We start from the raw sequence: 18,879 nt of genomic DNA, 5'->3' as shown, positions 1-18,879 counted from the left end.
TAATGTGCCTGGATCATCAAGAGAAGAATACTTACTTTATTTTTATAAATCTTTAGATAGCATAACTGTGAAACAAACAAATTTGTAAGCATCACGCATATATTGAAAGTCATTATTTCAAGAGACGATCAAGAATGAAGAACTGGTGCCCGACAAATACAAAAATGCGATGTTTTATCTCAATGTTAGCATTGCGAGACATTGTCAGAAAGCCAACACATTAAATGTATTTCTCGAAAAGAGAAAATATATCCACTCCTTGTTTCAACAAAGTGTTGCCTGCAGAACAATTTTTATTACGATACAAATTTCTACATTTTGAAGATGTTAATAAACTTTCTTTATTAAAATTGTGTGTCGATCCAAGTACTACTTAGTTTGAAGAATTACTTAGGGAAACAAGAATGAAATTTATTTTGCAAATAAAATACACCGCATGATTCGGATCTCACTTTCTCACTAGATGTGAATTTCGATTGTTTCTGAAGTATGTAATCAAATTCTCACCATACATATTTAGTTTTATAACAATATTTATAATATTAAAAGCGACATTTTTATTTTAATCTTATTTCATCTTGAATCGATAATGTTGGATGTGATTCAAAAAAAAAGGAAAGGGTGCTCCAGAGCTCCCCCCTCCCGAATTGAGGGACAAATATGTATGAATGTCCGCTCTATTTTATATCTTGTCGTTGATACTACTTACAGTGATTGGCCTTCTTTAAGAAGAAACAGAAATGTAATATCTTATATTTATACACATTCATACCATGTTAACTAGTTACAAATTTACTTCCTGTATTATCTAAGTTAAGTGAATTATAAGATATTAATAAAAAGGATCTTTCAATTGATATTTGAACTTTTCATGTACAAATTGTATCCTTAATAGATAGTTTTGAAACAAAATTCTATAAAATCGATGAAAAAAGTAAAAATAGCCGAATCATTTTTCATTATTCCAATGAAACTACTACGATACTAATGCATTCGAATAAAACGCGAAACTTGCTTTAATAACGAACATTTATATAATGTATCGTACAATTATTGTGATTAATATAATCTCATTTTGTCAAGTATTGTTGAACCTTTACAATATTTAATACAATAGCGTTTGAAAACGTTAAGTCACAACAAGAAAAGAAAACAAGTGTTCTTACCAACTACATATACGTTCAGTATTCTACTGGAAGCCTGCAAACGAATATCATACTATAATATAATACCGTTTTCCTAAAATATTTTTCCTGAAATTTGGTTAAAAAACTACAAAAAGTTATGTGTGTCAATATTAAGCAGGGTATCATTAAAAGAAAACTGAACTCTGATTATAGTTAATATTAATAATAAATATCAGTCAGACAGATGGATCGTAAATCGATCTATAGAGATACATTTATGTCGTTTTCTTCTTTTACCATTACTTTGACATTCATACATTCGTAAAATGCTTTCAAGAGATCTTGCTGGTTGAGTTTTGAACTGACGACTTTAAAAATGTTAAGCAAATCCTCCTTAGATTTACTGGATTCTTCAATATGTTTGATTGCGAATTGGGAAGACCAAAGTTTATCAAAAACATTTTTCGTGACAAGAGGAGACTGGGATTCCAATGCCTGTGCTATATCACTTGGACTATTGTTTTGTAGAGCTATGTCTAAAACAACACGTGACGGGATAAGTTCATCGTTTGCCACTGTATGACTAATAATTACATCCATCGGCATTCTCTTCAGCATAGCATCCAAACTTGATAATTCTGTCATAGGCTTTCTTATTCCTTCTTGTTCTTCCTCTTTTAATTTTATCGATAACATTTCAGCGAGATCTGATGACGAACATTTTTGGCAAACAGCATCCTTAACTTCTACAAAGTCGAGGATATTCAAACAATCACTAGTTTTTATCTTTTTCCGATAAGCATTTAATACTTTAACGAAGAATTGTTTATCAGCACTAAAAATGTCTGGAAGTCGCAGTAAAACTTTATTCACTCCACACGCACGGCAAGCGGTCTTTAGTGTCGCTTCATTGTAGCTCTTCCTGTTTTCGACGCCAAGCATTCTTATCGTTTCCTTCTCCAATTCCATTTGTGGCACGTGTATCATTTTATTCTATGGAAATATAGCAATATTTACTAAACAATGACATAACAATTATTTTGATATATATACTTAAGATAAAATCTATAGAGTGTTAAAAGAATGTGGAACCTTATTTCAGAATCAATTCCTCGTATCAATGAAAAACAAAAAGTCCTTTACCAGTTAGTAATCTGAGGTTCTGTTACCGAAATATAAATAATTAAAATTTATAGATACGACTCCCGACGCACAAATTCTAATCGGAAGCTGAAACGGATTAGGGGAGATAAATGGTGAAAACTTAACCGTGCATTATTGTATTTATTATGCAACTATAAAAAATATTGAAACTTTCGAACCACAATAAAACAAATCTGTGATTTCACGAAATTTCACATTAGATAATGCCCATGTGCTGCCCACATATTAATGGGGCTGTAATACTTACACACAATACATACAGTATGTATATTTATTTTCATTCCTGTAAAATTAATATTCAGTGGAATGCGATAGTAATTCGCACAAATTATGCAATAGTTGGTTGGATCACCTAACACAGAAATGTATGTCACCCAACCTTCGTTCAACTTTTGACGTTAATCTTCAAATAACGTAGCAATGGGTAACAAATTGTGGGAAATATTCTATAAGAATGATCTTTTCGTTTTCATTGCTGAAATAATACTAACTGGTAGGAATTCCGTTAACCTTTGATGGGTATTAGGGCCAAAATCTATTTTAGTACGAAATTATGCCGAGATAAGATTGAAAGAGTTATCACAGAACACAGTCCGCTAGTACTTCGGTTTTTAACTTTTTTTTCACACTCACACTGCTCGTAAACATTTTTTTACTCGAAATGCACTGATACGCAACAATCTGGTCTGACTGTAGTAATTAGATGTGAATGACCTCCCACTACAGACCATAAAAACTGCAGTAGACCCAGTGATAATTAATTTCAAAGTACTTTTTTGTAGTGTAAATTTCTCAAGCCTTGAGAGGAGTCAACTGCAGCTACACCTTAGAAACTTATGAAAATCCGACCAGTTTTTTAAAGACGTACCTACAGTGAAGTTATTAATTTGGTAATGTTGTATCAAAACTAAGGTTAAAAGTTGAGGAAAGTGTTAGAAAAGTAAAATCCATGTAAATTAATGTTCTTTAAAAGTCATCGAAAATCCGGAAACCTGTTACTGAATACATTGAACAAATTATTATCGTACCGCTTACGACTGTATATTTAATTATACAAGGATGAAAACAAATATTACATCGTATGTACTACATGCAAGTATTACAACAATTCGCAGATACGTGGGAGGAAGTGTATTTGTTAACATGAAATTTCATGAAGACAAAACATAACTGCAACTACAGTTAAAACTTTGAATATTTTATGATAGTATATAATCATGCACTCGTACAAAGAAATATTGATATGTTAAAATCGCAAGAAACGAGAAGTGAGTAGTTTCAGTGTGTGAAAAATTATCAAAAGTAGTCGAAAATACATTACGCAGAGATGGCCAAGAAAAACTTATTCAGAAATGATGAGCCCCCCGGTTTGCTTAAAATTTTGCACATTTGTGGACCTTTGTACTACATCGATCTCTTACGTGATCGTAATCAAACCCCGTTATTAATTTTTTTCGGCTACGTCTATAAGTGGCAGAGCAAATAACGGTGAAGGTACCACCCGAGAAAAATTGAAATAAATTAATAACTTCTTAACGTTTAATATATTTGAATGTGCTGTACTTTTTTTAGAAACAACAAAAAAAGACTGCTTTCGGATAATATAACGTTCTTGCGAAACCTAAAAGTAAGAAAAAATATTGTATTGTTCCCTTATCATGGTAATGGCCTTTAGGAGCAAAAAGCCTAGCAGAAGCGGTAACACGCGATTCTGTCTAAAAGAATTAATCTTAAAGCAAGGTTTTACATTTTTGTTAACACCACTTTATATTTTGTTTACACGATTAGTCTATAAAATGAATTCTAGTATAGATGCATGTGATGAAACTACTCACATTAGAACTAGTACAATAAGATGTTTTATTCTGCAATAGAAATATGTATATTAAACTATAATGAAAGAAATGCAAGGTGATATCAATGCGTGGAATATTAAGTATGTACATTTGCATATGCGATCTTAGCGTGAGTAAATGAGTAAAAACTGCCATTGAGGAATCTTGGAATGGGATTACTCAGAGCATCTCTAAAGATACGATAAAAGATGTTAAAGCAAGGGCAGCAAAATATGTTAAGCAAAGGGCAGCAAAAGGTTGACAATTTCCATAGTAGTATCCTGAAATGAAATTCGTTAAATAATACACAGTATCCAATTAAGTATAGAATATACCGAAAAAGCACAGTTGGCGCATTAATTATTCTCTGACTTTGTTAGATCACTAAACTGCTAAGATGAACAATTCCAAAAGAATACAACAACAAAAAACAGTATTTTGCATAGCATAAAATGGAACGGTTAATAGGAAAGAAAGGAAGTGATAGAAATGTAGTACAATTAATAGAGATTTAAAAACTAGTATGCATACTCTCGTTTTGTGAAAAAAAAAAGAAAAAAACTGCTAGGGGTTACTATCCTGATTTGAAGTTATTATGGAAAAAAGAAAGAAACGGAAACTAATAAGGGATGGCTGGGATTACAAGTACTTTTTGGATAAAATCGAGCTTAAAATGTGGAAACGATGAACAATATTAACCACAAATTTTCAAGTATTTTAATTAAAAAATCACATTAAATATTATAATTTGACGTCATCAGATCAACTTCATTTTCCTTCCAAATTATAGATTTCAACAAACGGTATGGAAAAAATCGAAAGATGGAATTTCTTCTAATAATGTTTTCCCGTTACTACATTACAATCAAAGTGACTCAACAACCGGCTCGAAGACTATCGATGATCGGTGATCACCGTAACACGTTCCTGGTCGCCCAGACTAGGTAGGTAGGAAACAAGGTCGGCTCAGTAGCGACCATTTGGACAAACGATAATAGGTATCCGCTGTGCTCTCTGCTGGAGTGCGATAGAGGGTTTGTCTTCATTTAATGGGCAATGGATTTTAGAGGATAAACTCTGTACCCGGAGTACCAGGGCGGGGAATCCCACACTCTCTCCGATCTCACTTCAAGGGGTCGGAGAAGTCTTTGAATGATTTCTCCCACAAAGAAAACGGCTAAGGGAATATGGACTAACGATAAATTCGTTGTAATGCAATATGAGTAAGAGAGAGTTAAGCTTCTTAGGGTATACCATTAGCAAAGATGATGTAAAATTCATAACAGAGAAGATTACCTGCATTGAGAACTTCCCCTGATCAAATAATATAGTTAACATCTGTGGTATCGGAGTTTCCGTGTCCGCCTGGGCCTGCTTCGAGCGCAGGCTTAGAAGAGATAGCGCGTGCTGACAGACATGCGTTAGGGTAAACACTTGGCGCCGATCTGTTTGTTAGGTTTCATGGAAGGCACGAGTATCCCTTTACAGGGGGTCTTGCGAAAAGACGAATGATTAGGATGGTCGAACGTGACCGAATGTCTGAAGTAAGAGGGACTGAGGATTAGAATGGAAGAGAATGAATGTGCGTGGCTATATAGAGTGCGAGAGGAACGTTTGGGACACAGTATGTCCACAGTATGTTCAGAGTACGTAACAGTAGGGTTAAAAAGACGTAATGAGACGGGACAGTTGGAAAGATGCACTAAGACGAAAGACCGGTAAAAGACGTAAGCGTCAAAGACGATAAAGACGCATACCGAGGGCATCAAGACGATAAGCTTGGTCTTATACGCGGTCGATCTACCTTTAGTGAAAAACGAAACTAATCACCAACACCACGTCTAATACTAATAACACTGTAACTTATAATATACTTAAATATACATCGATACACCGTACGAGTACAATTATTTGGGGGCTCGTACAGGGATCAACAATTTTGCACACTCGTCTGTGATCAAAAAACAACACATCGATATGTCGAGATCAAGCAAAAGACGACAACTTAGTCAAAAGTAAGTTGCCCAGAGTACAAGTGAATGACGGTCAGTGGTTTTGAATACAAATTCATATAAGGTACAAAGAACTTTCTCACCAAACAAATGGAGAAGAAAAGTATTTGAAAAATATCATTTCTTAGTTTACAGCATTGAACGAGCAAATCAGTAATCGATAGACACGATTAATAACATGACATTGTTGCACCGGGTTCATAGTCGGCTAGTTTTAAGGGTCGCCCACGATTATAAGACCACATCCTACGAAACGACGACTGTCCTCGTCAAGGCTTCCCCAACTGAACGCTTTTCTTTCTTTTTTATTTGGGAGAACCTTCATAAAACTTCCCCAACACCTTAACCCATTTGCATTAAAGCGCGGAATAATTCGAGAGTCGCGACTGTACACTATCACCGAGCGCGTAATAATACGCAAACCTACGACTGCCCACTATCACCGAACGTGGAATATTCCGCGAGCCTACAACTCCCATTTTACCAGTTACAACTGGTACATTTAACCATTTCTAAGAACTTTTTGGTTCCATTAGTTCGATATACATCAGTGTATTCTAAATAAGTTTTACTCTTTTGTGAAAATCTTTCAAACTGCCACTATGAGTGTTGCGGCAAGTAAAAATCCGCGCGGCACGCAAAAATGCCTATAAAAAAATATTTTGCTAAATAATATTGTGTATTAATCGTTTTAAACAGTATATTGTTAATATGATACAGGTGATACAGGTCAGTCGTCAGTTGAACGTCGCTGATGTTTGAACGCGGCAGCCTAAGCAGACCGATGATGCAAATGGGTTAAGGTGAGATAGGAGAGCATGTGAAATTCCCCTTTCCAGCTTCTTAGGTGCAGAACTTACACACTAAAACCCCCATGACTATCGTCCTCGCACGCACGATCAAAGAGAGACACCGGAGATGGACAACAAACAGACTTTCAATGGCCCTTCTCGTGTAGCGCAGCAACCGCGAGCACGACCATAAATTTTGAAGCGGGGGCTTTACGTTGAAGCTTCCCTTGACCTCATCGTGCTCGATACAACAGGATCACGCTGCAACGCTGTCACTTTTCTAGAGGGGCATACTATAAACCACCTACGATCTCTATGAACCACGCACGTTGATAAACTTTCAGTATCCGATGATACTTCATTAGTATTATAATTGTTCTCATTGAATAAAAGATCATCAAAATTATCGTTATTCAAATTTTCAGCCATTCTAAATGTAAGGAAAATCTCTTCAAACACTCGAGTGATCCACACTCGTCCTGCGAGGGTTAAAAAGGTTGCCGTTCTTAAACAAAACAACAACAGCAACATTCGTTCACTTTCTAAAAATTCTAATTTTATTGAATTGTATCATTAAGAATAGAAAAATCCACCCTACCATGAGACTAAAAAATTCTAGTAACATGATACGAGAACATTTATAATTTCTAGGTACACATGATACGCGAATTATTTTATGAACATATTTAAATTTTCTTTAATGTTATACATTCCGTATCGTCAGAAAAAATTCCCAAATATCAGAATTTCTTTCAACCCCTTTTTACAAAGCAGTAAATCAATGGAAGAAATAAATAATTTGGAAGAAAATCGTTTCGATACCCACTGTGGTGAAAGTGATCTAGCAGACAGTAAAAATGAATATCCACAATCGTACAACGAAAGTACAAGCGAGTCATTCGATACTGATAGTGAAGATAAAAAATTACGACGTTTGCAAAAAAAAAGACAAAGAATCAAAATTTTTTCTAATTCCGAAAATGAAAGTGATCAAGATATTGAAATGTCTGTAATGTATCGGAATACTGAAATATTTATTGGCGGCGCTATGTGGAAAAAACATCACGAAGGCTCAACACCAGAAGATTATCATTGCAACAATATTTTCAAGGAAGTGTCAAGACCAACGGCATATGCGAAACGACATATCGTGAAAGGTCGTGTAAGAACAGCATTTTCTTTGATAATCTGCAATAGTGTTATGAGACACATAAAAACTTGCACCGAAGCAGAAGCCCATTAAATTCTGATAACGAGTGATTTCTATCGTTAGAAGAGCTGGATGCATTTATAGTAATTTTATATGTTCGTGGGCCATACGAGGCAAAAAATTTAAGAGTTTCATACTTGTGGTCCGAAAGATAGAAACTTGAATTTTTTTTAAAAACAATAAGCAGGAATAAATTCGCCAAAATACTTCGGATAATTCATTTTGATAAGAAGAACGAAAGAAGCCAACGATTACAAACAGATAAATTTGCGTTAGTTTCAAAAGTATAAAATAAATTCTTTGAAAATAACCAAGCCAACGTTATAAACCAGGAGTTATCATTACAGTTGATAAACAATTATTCCCGACTAAAGCCAGATGTAAATTTATACAGTATATACCGAACAAACCGAATAAGTTTGGTATAAAATTCTGATTAGCGTCGGATACAAAAAATAAATATGTTGTAAATGCATTTCCGTACCTAGGAAAAGGCGAAGTAAATTATCAATACCTTTGGATGAATTTGTCGTCCTAAAACTAATAGAAAAACATATTGATTGTGGAAGAACAGTAACAACAGTGTAATTTCTTTATAAGTTTATCATTAGCAACAAAACTGATAACTAAAAGAACATTTTTAGTTGGCATCATTAGGCAAAATAAGAGAGAATTACCTAAACTTGCAAAATCAAAAAAGGATAATGTGCTTCATTTCTCGACAATTCTTTACAAAACAGAAAATTGTACTCTTACTATATACAAGAATAAATTGAATAAAAAAAGTATTGTTACTGAATTCAAAACATAAGTCTCTTAAAATTGAATAAGCTGGTAAACTTTTGTCTGAAACTCTGGTATTTTATAACACCAAACTTGGCCTAGATGTGACAGATCACATGGCCAGAAAGTATACTGTGAAAGCTGGATCCCAAAGATGGCCATTACAAATATTTTACAATATCTTTTATCTTGCCGGAGGAAATGCTTGGATATTATACAAAGAAACAACAGGAGAGAATATTTCAAGAAGAGATCTCTTATTTCAGTTAATTGAAGAACTTGCAAGTAACTACATATATCTAACTGGACGATCCTCAGTAGAAAGAGAAAAAATATCTTCGTGTACACCATCACAAAACCAGACACATATTTCGATGAAACACAAACAGTGTCAAATAGCATGCTGTATATGTTCATGTAATAAACGAATCTGTGGTACATGCTCTGCTAAAATAATTGCAATTTGTAAAAAATATCTGAATTTTATGGGTAATGATTTTTCAATTATTATTGCCATTATATTATTAGTAGCAATCAGTTTGTATCCAATTTTCGCTCATAAAATATGAAAATATATAAAAATGTCATTCCCAACAACATACTGGGTTGTCGAGAAAGTTTGTGCCGATTTTCTGTAGATGATATTAGGACAGATCTGAATGTATAAGAATGATTGAGAACAATTGGCATGCGTATATATCCTAAAAGTAATACTTCAAGCATTTTTAGGAAAAAGCTTTGGTTAGAATACGTTAATTTTTGTAAGTTTTAGACATTTTTGAATATGGAAGGAATCCAACTGCGTTATAGGCTTTTAATGCTTTTCGTTTATCAGAAAAGCAAAAATGTCACATAAGCAGCAAAAAGAATGTGTGCCGTTTATAGTGACGGTGCTATAACTGAAAGAACTACATATGCGAAAATGGTTTTCCAGGTTTAAAGCTGACGATTTTAACCTTGATCAAAAACGCTCGAGTAGATCCTCCACCATTGAGAAAGATCAGATCAAATCTCTGATAAAAAATAATCCACGCTATATGACACGTGAATTAATAGAAATGTTAAAAATATTAAAAACAACCATCCACGAGAATTTTGTGAAGCCTGGACACGTAAACCGTTCTGATAAATGAGTTTCTCACAATTTAACGGAAAAGAATTTGATAGAACGCATTTTCATTTGCGATTCGATCTATAAACGCAACGAGAAGACACAATTTTTGAAGCAAGTATGATGAAAAATGAATTATTTATAATAACGTTGAGCTGAAAAGATACTAGGGAAAGCTAAATGAACTATCTTTAGTGATCCCAAAGGGTCGGTCGGTCTTCACCCGAAGGAAGTCATGTTTTGTGTCTGGGAAAGGAATTCTACGTTATAAACTTCTACCAAACAACCAGACGATAAATTCAGAAAAGTATTGTTCGCAATTAGACGAATTAAAAGCAGCGATTGAACAAAAACGTCCAGAAGTAGCGAATCGAAAAGGCGTCGTGTTTCATCAGAATGATGGGCGACCGCATGTGTCTTTGACTATTTGACAGAAGTTGATAGAGCTTAGTTGGAACGCCCTACACCACCCACTATATTCATCAGACATTGCAACCTTAAATTTTCACGTATTTAGGCCTTTATAAAATTCCTTTAATGACAGAAACTTCAACTTTTTGGTTGATGTGAAAAGTCGCATTGAAAAATTTTTTGCCGTAAAAGCTGAGAACTTCTGGAAGGATGGAATCTTCCAGTTGAATGAAAGATGGAGAAAGGTTGTAGAACAAAATGGCAACTACATAATTCAAGAAATGTGTACCGAAATTTAAATGTGTTGCCTTTGAATTTTCTTTCAAAATTGGAACAAACTTTCCGAACAACCGAATGCAAGAGAAAAGATATGTATTTACATATATAGACACATCAGTGAACTTAGAAGCTCTTAAAAAATGGGATCGAAAAATACATTTTTCTTGCAACATGTTCATCTTTTAAAAGTGTTCAAATTGTGTATGAAATAGTCAACCATACTTTTTCACTGAAGAAGAATATTTAATGGCCTGTTTCAAATGGAACATTTTATATAATATGTAATTCGAGTTACAACAATGAGTATAAAATTGGAACACTTTACAGTGAATCAAAATAATATTCATACATTATATTATAAGAAAATCTCCCTAATCTATAAATCTGATTTTAATGAAAGTTTGTGTAAAGCATACTGGGCGGTATACGACACAATGTTTTTGTCAACAAAATATATTCTCGTGAGGATAAAATCAATACCCGAAAATTTAACATTTCTTCATTTCTGTAATACAATTTTTTAAGGGATTTTTTCACCGTTGAACGATAGAACACTAAAAACTGAACATTTTTTATTTGAAAATTTTTGTTCTATCTTGCGCGTCTATGAAGTTATGAAGAAAATGAAAGTCGTTGTAAACTCTCCAAACGTTTGAAATCGATTGAGATCAGTGTTTACAGTGCTACTTTCTCCTTCATTTTTCAAATATAACTTCGTAATAATACGAAATACAACAAAACTTTTCGTATGAAAAGTGTTTAACTCTTAATGCTCTATCAATCAGTTGGAAAAGTCCCAAGAAAAGTTGAATTAAAAAAAAATAGAAAAGAACATTAAAACCTTCGAGAATGGATTTCACCTTCTTAAAGCAATTTCCTATTGATAACAAAATTTCTCTATATATACACTATTATACTCTACGTGCACACAAACTTTCATTAAAATCAGTCTTACAGGTAAAAAGAATTTCCTTATAGTATAGTGTACAAATACTCCCAAGAAACCAAATAATGAAAATAGTTCATATCTCACATTCAAATTTCATATTTTCACATTTAAATGTGATCACGAAAATGAGACTAACTATAATATTTTATTTAATCAATGTTTTCTTTCATTACAATTAAGCAAAACAAGTGGTATACGTGCATAAACAAAAATCAAGAATCAGAAATCAATTAACTTATTTTTCAAGCATTTACCTTGTATTGCAAAAGGATTTTCTCTGGAGTACATCTTCTAACTGCGCTTTCCAATACCAAATTAACGTCTATTTCATCCAGAAGATCTTCTAGCGCCATTTGTGCACCGACAGATTTTGTAGCCTTGTTCACCATTGTTTTTGATAAATAAACAGAATCAGTACTAGTACAAGTACCAACAGTCTTCATTGAATGTACTATAGAAATTGCGTCTGAATCGGAAGAATTCGAACCTTCAGTAACTTCGGTAGCTTCTGACGTGGAGTTGGTAACCATTGCAGATGGTACTGATACATTTATCATTTGTCTAAGCAAACACAGAATTTTATTAACCAACATATGTGACATATTTATATGAAATTGTAAAATAAACTACTTAATACAAATAAAGTGACTTAAAGAATCACAATATTATTACATTAAACAATTACAAGAATACACTACCTTTGCAACTTCTTTGCTTTGCTATAGTTTATATCTACCATGAATATGTAAACTACATTTTTAAAGAAAGATTTTCCTCTAAAAATATATGTATAATAATAACTTGTAGACTTTAAGAGGAGGTCCAAGTAAAACATTAAAATAAAAGTGATTTTCGACAATTTTTTTATAACGTAAAATCTCGATGAAACATTTTATTACTTTCCATATATATTCTTTAACATTTCAAAATATAAATTTTTATTTTGATCTAGAATAAAAAATCAAACGGAGCTTCTTTTGTAATAGGATTACACATCATACGAATATAAAATTCTCTTAAATTTCTCTGAAAATTTAAAAGAAATTCCAGAATCATGTATTATCATTAATTTTTACTTTTTACACCAGATTTAAGTTCATACGATGCGTAATTTTATTACGAAAAAAATTCCATTTATTTTTTAAAAAATTTGAAAAAAAAATGCATATACCTTTAAATATTTAAAAATATATACGGAAAGTGGCAAAAAGTTTCATCGCGGTTTTGCATTAAAAAAAGAATTGCCGAAAATCATTTTCATTTCAACATTTTACTCCAGTCTTCCTTCTTAATGAATTAGTAAACATGTATTAAATCGAAATAAAATATTTCGTTCAAATAAAAGAGTACTTCACACTAAAAAACGGCTAATGACTTTAATAATTTTATTAAGGTAAAATAATATTGATCATATTATAGTAAAAAAGTAATGTTACGCGAGTCACTACAAACTACTAAAAATCAGAAATAAAATATGATATTATTTCTAACATACGTAGTTGTCAGGTTTGATGAGTTTGAAACCTTAGTAGAAACAGATGATGTGGCTTTTGTTTCTACAACAGATTCATACGATGTCCCTGGGTATAATATTGAAACCTCTAATACGGGTGCATTTGAAGATTCATCTGAAGTGGATTCCATCACATTTGTAGATTGTTCAGGTGCATTCTTATCAGTTGCAATAACATTGTCAACAACTTTGCTAGAACTTGGTTTAGTAACTAAAGTATTATGATTTTCTGATTCAGTTTGTGTTCTTTCAGAAACAGTTTTTAATGATTGGTCTTGAGATATTATTTTTGCTGTAGATACAGGTACATTCATATTTACAGAAGAAAGTGCTTTACTATTTAAAGCATTATCCAAGCAACCAATTACGCTACTTGTTTCATTTACAAAATATGTCTTTTCAAAACACTTTAGAATACTTTTTACAAATTCCACTTTTGAATTACCTTTTACAGGAATTCTATTTACTTCACGTTCAGATAATTGCGCAAGATCACCGATAGTTTGAAGTTTTCTATTTGCCAAATACGAAGATAGATTTTGAACCCAAAGGGGATTAGTTAACTGTTCAATGATACAGTTTATAGGTTCTGTACACGAAATTAATGTTGGATATATGGGGTGAATGGAATCCAACAACTCTGGATGTGGAATTTCTACATCGAATTCACTTGGATTTTGACTATTCTGACTTAATGGTAAACTTCCAAATACTGAATCTGTAACTGGTAAGGTATCTTGTTCTTCTGTACATTCTACTGCTTGCGTACTTGTTCGTATCAATCTTCCACAGAAAATTTCGTCCGAGCTTGCGGTAGAATTTAAACTAGTGAGATTTCCTGCATCTACCGTATCCTCCAAATTTTCTAAACTTGTATGATTTTCAGACGAATGATTTATGATGGAATCGTCTGTAATATTGAATTTGAGAGAATCTAGTGAAATATTTTGGATGCAAGCTTTGGGTTCATCATTTATGTTATTACCAATGGTATTTTCTATAAATTCAATATTATCACTATGCTTCGTGTCTTTTCCGTTAAATATATCTCCATGTGTCACAGACTCATCAAATTCAGTATTTTCTACATTAACGCACAGAACGGAATTTTCGGCTGCTTCCGAGACTCCGTCTTTCTTATTCTGATCTACTTTATTTGTAGACATTAGTTCCATATGTTTAGAAAATGTTGTATCTTGAGTAATTTCAAATTCAGCATTTAAACTGTCAATTTTAATTTTATTACAGGCATTAATTTCTACAGGAATAATATTTGTTAATTCAACAGAAGTACATGCTCCTTGAACATCAGTGTCTATTGCTATGTTCTCCGAATATTCTAATTCTTCAGCTAATTTTGTTAATAATTCATTTTCTCTTTCACATTGTAAATCAATTTCAGATGTATTTGTTATGTCTGCTGCTTCTTCTGTTTCCATTTTATCCGAGTCAGAACGTATCAATCTCTGTTTTACTTGTTTCAACCTTAATGGTGAATCTTTGCGCCCTAATAATCCACGTGAAACTAATTTATTAGCTTTATGTGGAGAATCGCTGGTTGCAATGTCATATCCCATTTCCTTTGAAACCGGAGGATCTGCAAAACTTACTCGTTTTCTCTATAATCAAAAATAAAGTATTATAATTAATATAAAATTTATGATAGTTTCTATTGTACATTAAGAATAAAATAAATATAAGTGAAACACCAAAAATGTTTAACTTAACCCCTTCGCCTTCAATATCGTGTGAGACTCGTAGTATGGAAATTGGGTCAAACATACTACCGGTGAGTCTTGTCCACATTCGAACGTTCGGATTAATTTTCTTGAAAATATTAGAAAGAAACCCTTATATAATATCTTCGAAAAGAAAATTTAGCGTTCACGAGGACAGTGAGAATTATGACCAACCTTACTGTTGATTGTAATACACGTTATCAAAACTTAAATCGTAGAACGGGCGTTAAAATTGGGCATGTTACATTATGTTTGTCGATCTTACATGTGTCTTGTACTGTATCACATAATCAATTATAATCTCTTAGAAATTGTTAGCTACAGTTATAAAATTCTTTCGATATTCTATTCGTACTGCACGTATATGTAAAATGTATATGCAATGATAATGATAGTAAGAAAGAGAATGCAGAGCCTTTATGTCACCGAATTAATTGAAACTTTGCATACTGATAAATTTGGTCATTCTATTTATGCAAATGTAACACTCTGTTATAAAAACAGATACTCGATAATTTTTTTAGATATTTATGATTAAAACTAAAACTTTCGATGGCAAACGTATTCCTATTTGTACTAGACTACATACATATCTTCGAAATTAAAAAAGGAAAGAGTAAATTAATTTATGTACATAATTAATTCTCTATTTCAATAATTGTCACTGAAGGTTCTAGGTAAATATTTCATTATTACATTGAAGTATAATTTTAGTTGAAGTGATACCGGCAAGTATCATTGTAGCGTGATGGTAACGTATTGAAATTTTACACTGCAAATTAGGATTCAATTCCATACTGATGGGCAATTTCTTTCGATTTTCCATTAAAATAAATTAGATTTCACACGTGAAAACGCATACTGTATTTAAAATCAATTTTAAATAAAATATCTTCATTTATTTACCACATAAGAAACACAAAAATAGTACCTGTATACAAAAAATACAAAACCTATCACTACATACAAGAATGGTACTTATCACAACCTGCGTTTCTTAACCCGTCTTTACAATTGCTTCGCCAAATTTCTCATCTTGTTATTTATGTTAGAAGCGGCAAAGCAACCCACGTCAAGGACAAAAGTGAGTAGACAGATAGTGGAAATAACTGTCAATGAAAATTAATCGAAACAGTACCATTTTTATATAAGTACACTTCATTTATTACATATCTGTACGGTGCATAGATTGTAATAAAGAATTTTAAAAAAATATTTTCATTCTTGTTTAATTGTAAAGTGCCAAAAGTGAGTAAACACTCGACTAACATGTTACTTTGATCCGACGTTCTCGCCGAAGGAGAAACGCCAGGAAGTGCAGTCATAAATAAATTTATGACCCTCTTCTTCTTCGAAGGCTTCTCCTTCGAGTCAACCTCAACCACTGCCGTGCGTCCCAGGACCTGTTGTGTCAGGTTCTCACGGAGTGGAGAGTTAGCCTGTCAGTCGCCATCGAGCCATACTGCGTACCAGATCACCCATATTGAATGGGAGACGAGAGTGACTCGGTGGCAACCATTAGATAGGCAGTAATAGGTCCTCGCAGTGCTCTCTGCTGGAAAACGGCAGGGTGGTGTTTGTTGTCGTTCAGTGGGGAAAAGTTATTGCGGTTGGACGCTACGTATCATTCAACAGTCGTTTCGCAACCTTTGAGCAATTTCGAGCAGAGATTAGAGATTGCATGGGAAGAATCTCTCCCCGAACGGTACTTGTCCTGAGGGACTTTAATGCCAAATTAGTGGCTTGGGGTTCTCCACGGACGAATTCAAGGAACACACTGAATAACTGAGCGGCGAGTCTCGATCTACATGTAGTTTCTAGTGCGTTCAATGTCCATTCGCGAACGAAGGGACGCGCTGTACCTCGGACTTGATGTCCATACCAGCGTTCTTACTACTTTTGCCTGGTGTTCGGGCATCTACTTTCTTGTCGCACCGTCACATAGTTCGGAGAGTGACAACGGCGAATCTTCACTGCCACCTCGAGTCCTGTACTAATTTAAAGGATTCAACGCAATCCGGGATACACCCGCCGAAGCGGGTGGGGCTTGGCTCCCGGCCCGAGGAGTCTTGGCCGAAGCGCAAGATTGTCTTGCGTTCGATTATGTTGTTGCTTGTCGAGTCCTCCTGCAACGGGAGGAGGATCTACATTCGTCTAGTTGTGTTTTACGTGGCTGTGCCTGCCTCGAGGGCTCAACAACAAACACGGCCCCCATGGGTGCGGGATTGAAATACGATCAATCAGCGCGTCGACGCGGAGTAGTTCCACGTAGACTACCAATTTGAAGCCAAAGTGCAAGTTCCAGTCATCCCTTTTGGGGTAAGCGAGACCTTTCTAAATCTCTACCGGCTCTGCAGGTCGGTACCCGAGCTGATGGTGCAGCTCACCCACCGAGGTATTACCTCTAGCCCGCGATATAGGCTATACCACTGCCCCCACGATATAGGCTATATCACTGCCCCCGCTATATAGGCTATACCACTGCCCCCGCGAGTCCAAACCATGATCGGCAACAGTGGGGAATTTCTCCTCCTTCTGTGGGCTTCACCAGACCCCCGCAGTACCAGTTTAAACTACTGGTGGAGTTTTCACATTATTATGCTCCCCGTTGTGGGTCTTGCATCCCTCGGTACAGGTGGGCCAAGTCGGATGCATGGTGGCGTCACTCACCAAAGGATTCCAGTCACGGACTATGTCGGGCGACATGGCTTCCCTCCTGTGCTAGGTCTCGATCTACAGTTGATAAACCCAGGGTTGAAACAAACGTATAACCAGCTCTTACTGGCATTGGATGAAGACGATATCTCAATTTCATTTTCTATGATTTCCAGGGCTTTTTGTTTTTTGTAATAATAAATTCGTGAGTGAATTTCTCATTGTCCGCTGTTCTTAAAACTACGTCTGAAGGTGGTTTTCCATATCCTCGAAACTGCATATCCTTTTTCTTTTGTAATTTTAATTTACGAATTCCTTTAGCTGTACAGTTTCTTAATTTACTTTCCTCGCGTTGAATGCATCGATCTGCTCTGCTAAATTGGGGGTAGTTTCTCCCGCCGCGTTCAACTTGTTAAGAATGTCGATCTTCCTTTCTATCGTTAACAAGGTTCTTTTCCGACCCGTGATAATTTAACAATAATTTAACTATAATGATACACGCAATTGTAATAATAATTGTCCAGCACAGCCTTGTCGGTGGATCCCATTGTTCCCAGAATGATCGCGGCAAATATTTGGAATATATTAAAGTAGACCATAGTTCCTTTGCTTTCTTCTATACTTTCACTTCTCTGTCATTCCTCTTTTCTACATTTCTTGCTTTTTGTTTCCCAGTTCCGGCAATTCCTCGTTTAGCTGTCGAACGGTCTTCGACCCAAACTTGTGCGAGTGCAAACGAGTAACATTTTCCAAACTTTTCTACCCTGTCGCTTTCTCGGTTTTTCGGCGATTCTCTCCACTTTCTTTACGTTTCAGTTTTCTATTTTTTTCTATTCTACATCTGCCTTCGTCTTTTCTCACTAATTTTACGGATGCGTGTTCGGCGCCGGGAGAGATCAGAGATCGAAGATCCCAGTTCGACGTTCGATCTAGTTTATCAGTGCCATAATTGCGCATACAAGAATCAAGACTGGTTAAGTGTGCGATCAATAAAATCGAAATACTTTTAAGAAGTGCAGGTGTAGTTTCTTTAACGTTCTCACCTTCTACACCTCAGTATTTATATTATACGTTCAGCCAAGTCTTCGACTTTCTGATCACATTCAGTCGGAGCAGTGACTTCACAGAGTCCACAGTTTATTTAAAGTGCATGTTTAAGTAGTGATTAATTGTTTTAATTTAGCGAAAATATATTTATATTATATAAATATCAAAATGTCAGCGAGTTCTTCGATGCAAAATGTTGCGGATGCAGGTCTAAAAATGATGACTGGAAAACAGTTATTTAACGTAATGTAGG

At 34.4% G+C, this 18,879-nt stretch overlaps 1 protein-coding gene across 3 annotated transcripts in view; it reads right to left on the bottom strand.

The window, feature by feature from the left end:
- Positions 1–1,329: 1,329 nt before the first annotated feature.
- The window catches only part of LOC143151700 (uncharacterized), a 30,659-nt gene continuing 13,109 nt past the window's right edge, over positions 1,330–18,879 (bottom strand). For all 3 annotated transcript variants that reach the window (XM_076321192.1, XM_076321250.1, XM_076321106.1), the window contains 3 exons: positions 13,168–14,804; positions 11,927–12,233; positions 1,330–2,120 (listed from right to left, as the gene is read on the bottom strand). In XM_076321192.1, coding sequence (XP_076177307.1) covers positions 1,389–2,120; positions 11,927–12,233; positions 13,168–14,804 — 2,676 coding nt within the window. In that variant the 3' untranslated portion in view covers positions 1,330–1,388. The remainder of the gene's footprint in view (positions 2,121–11,926; positions 12,234–13,167; positions 14,805–18,879) is intronic.

This window comes from Ptiloglossa arizonensis, chromosome 1, assembly GCF_051014685.1.
Source record: "Ptiloglossa arizonensis isolate GNS036 chromosome 1, iyPtiAriz1_principal, whole genome shotgun sequence".
NCBI classification, from domain to species: Eukaryota; Metazoa; Arthropoda; class Insecta; order Hymenoptera; family Colletidae; genus Ptiloglossa; species Ptiloglossa arizonensis.
Note: the sequence above shows the minus strand (reverse complement) of the source record. Positions and strands in the feature narration are given on the sequence as shown.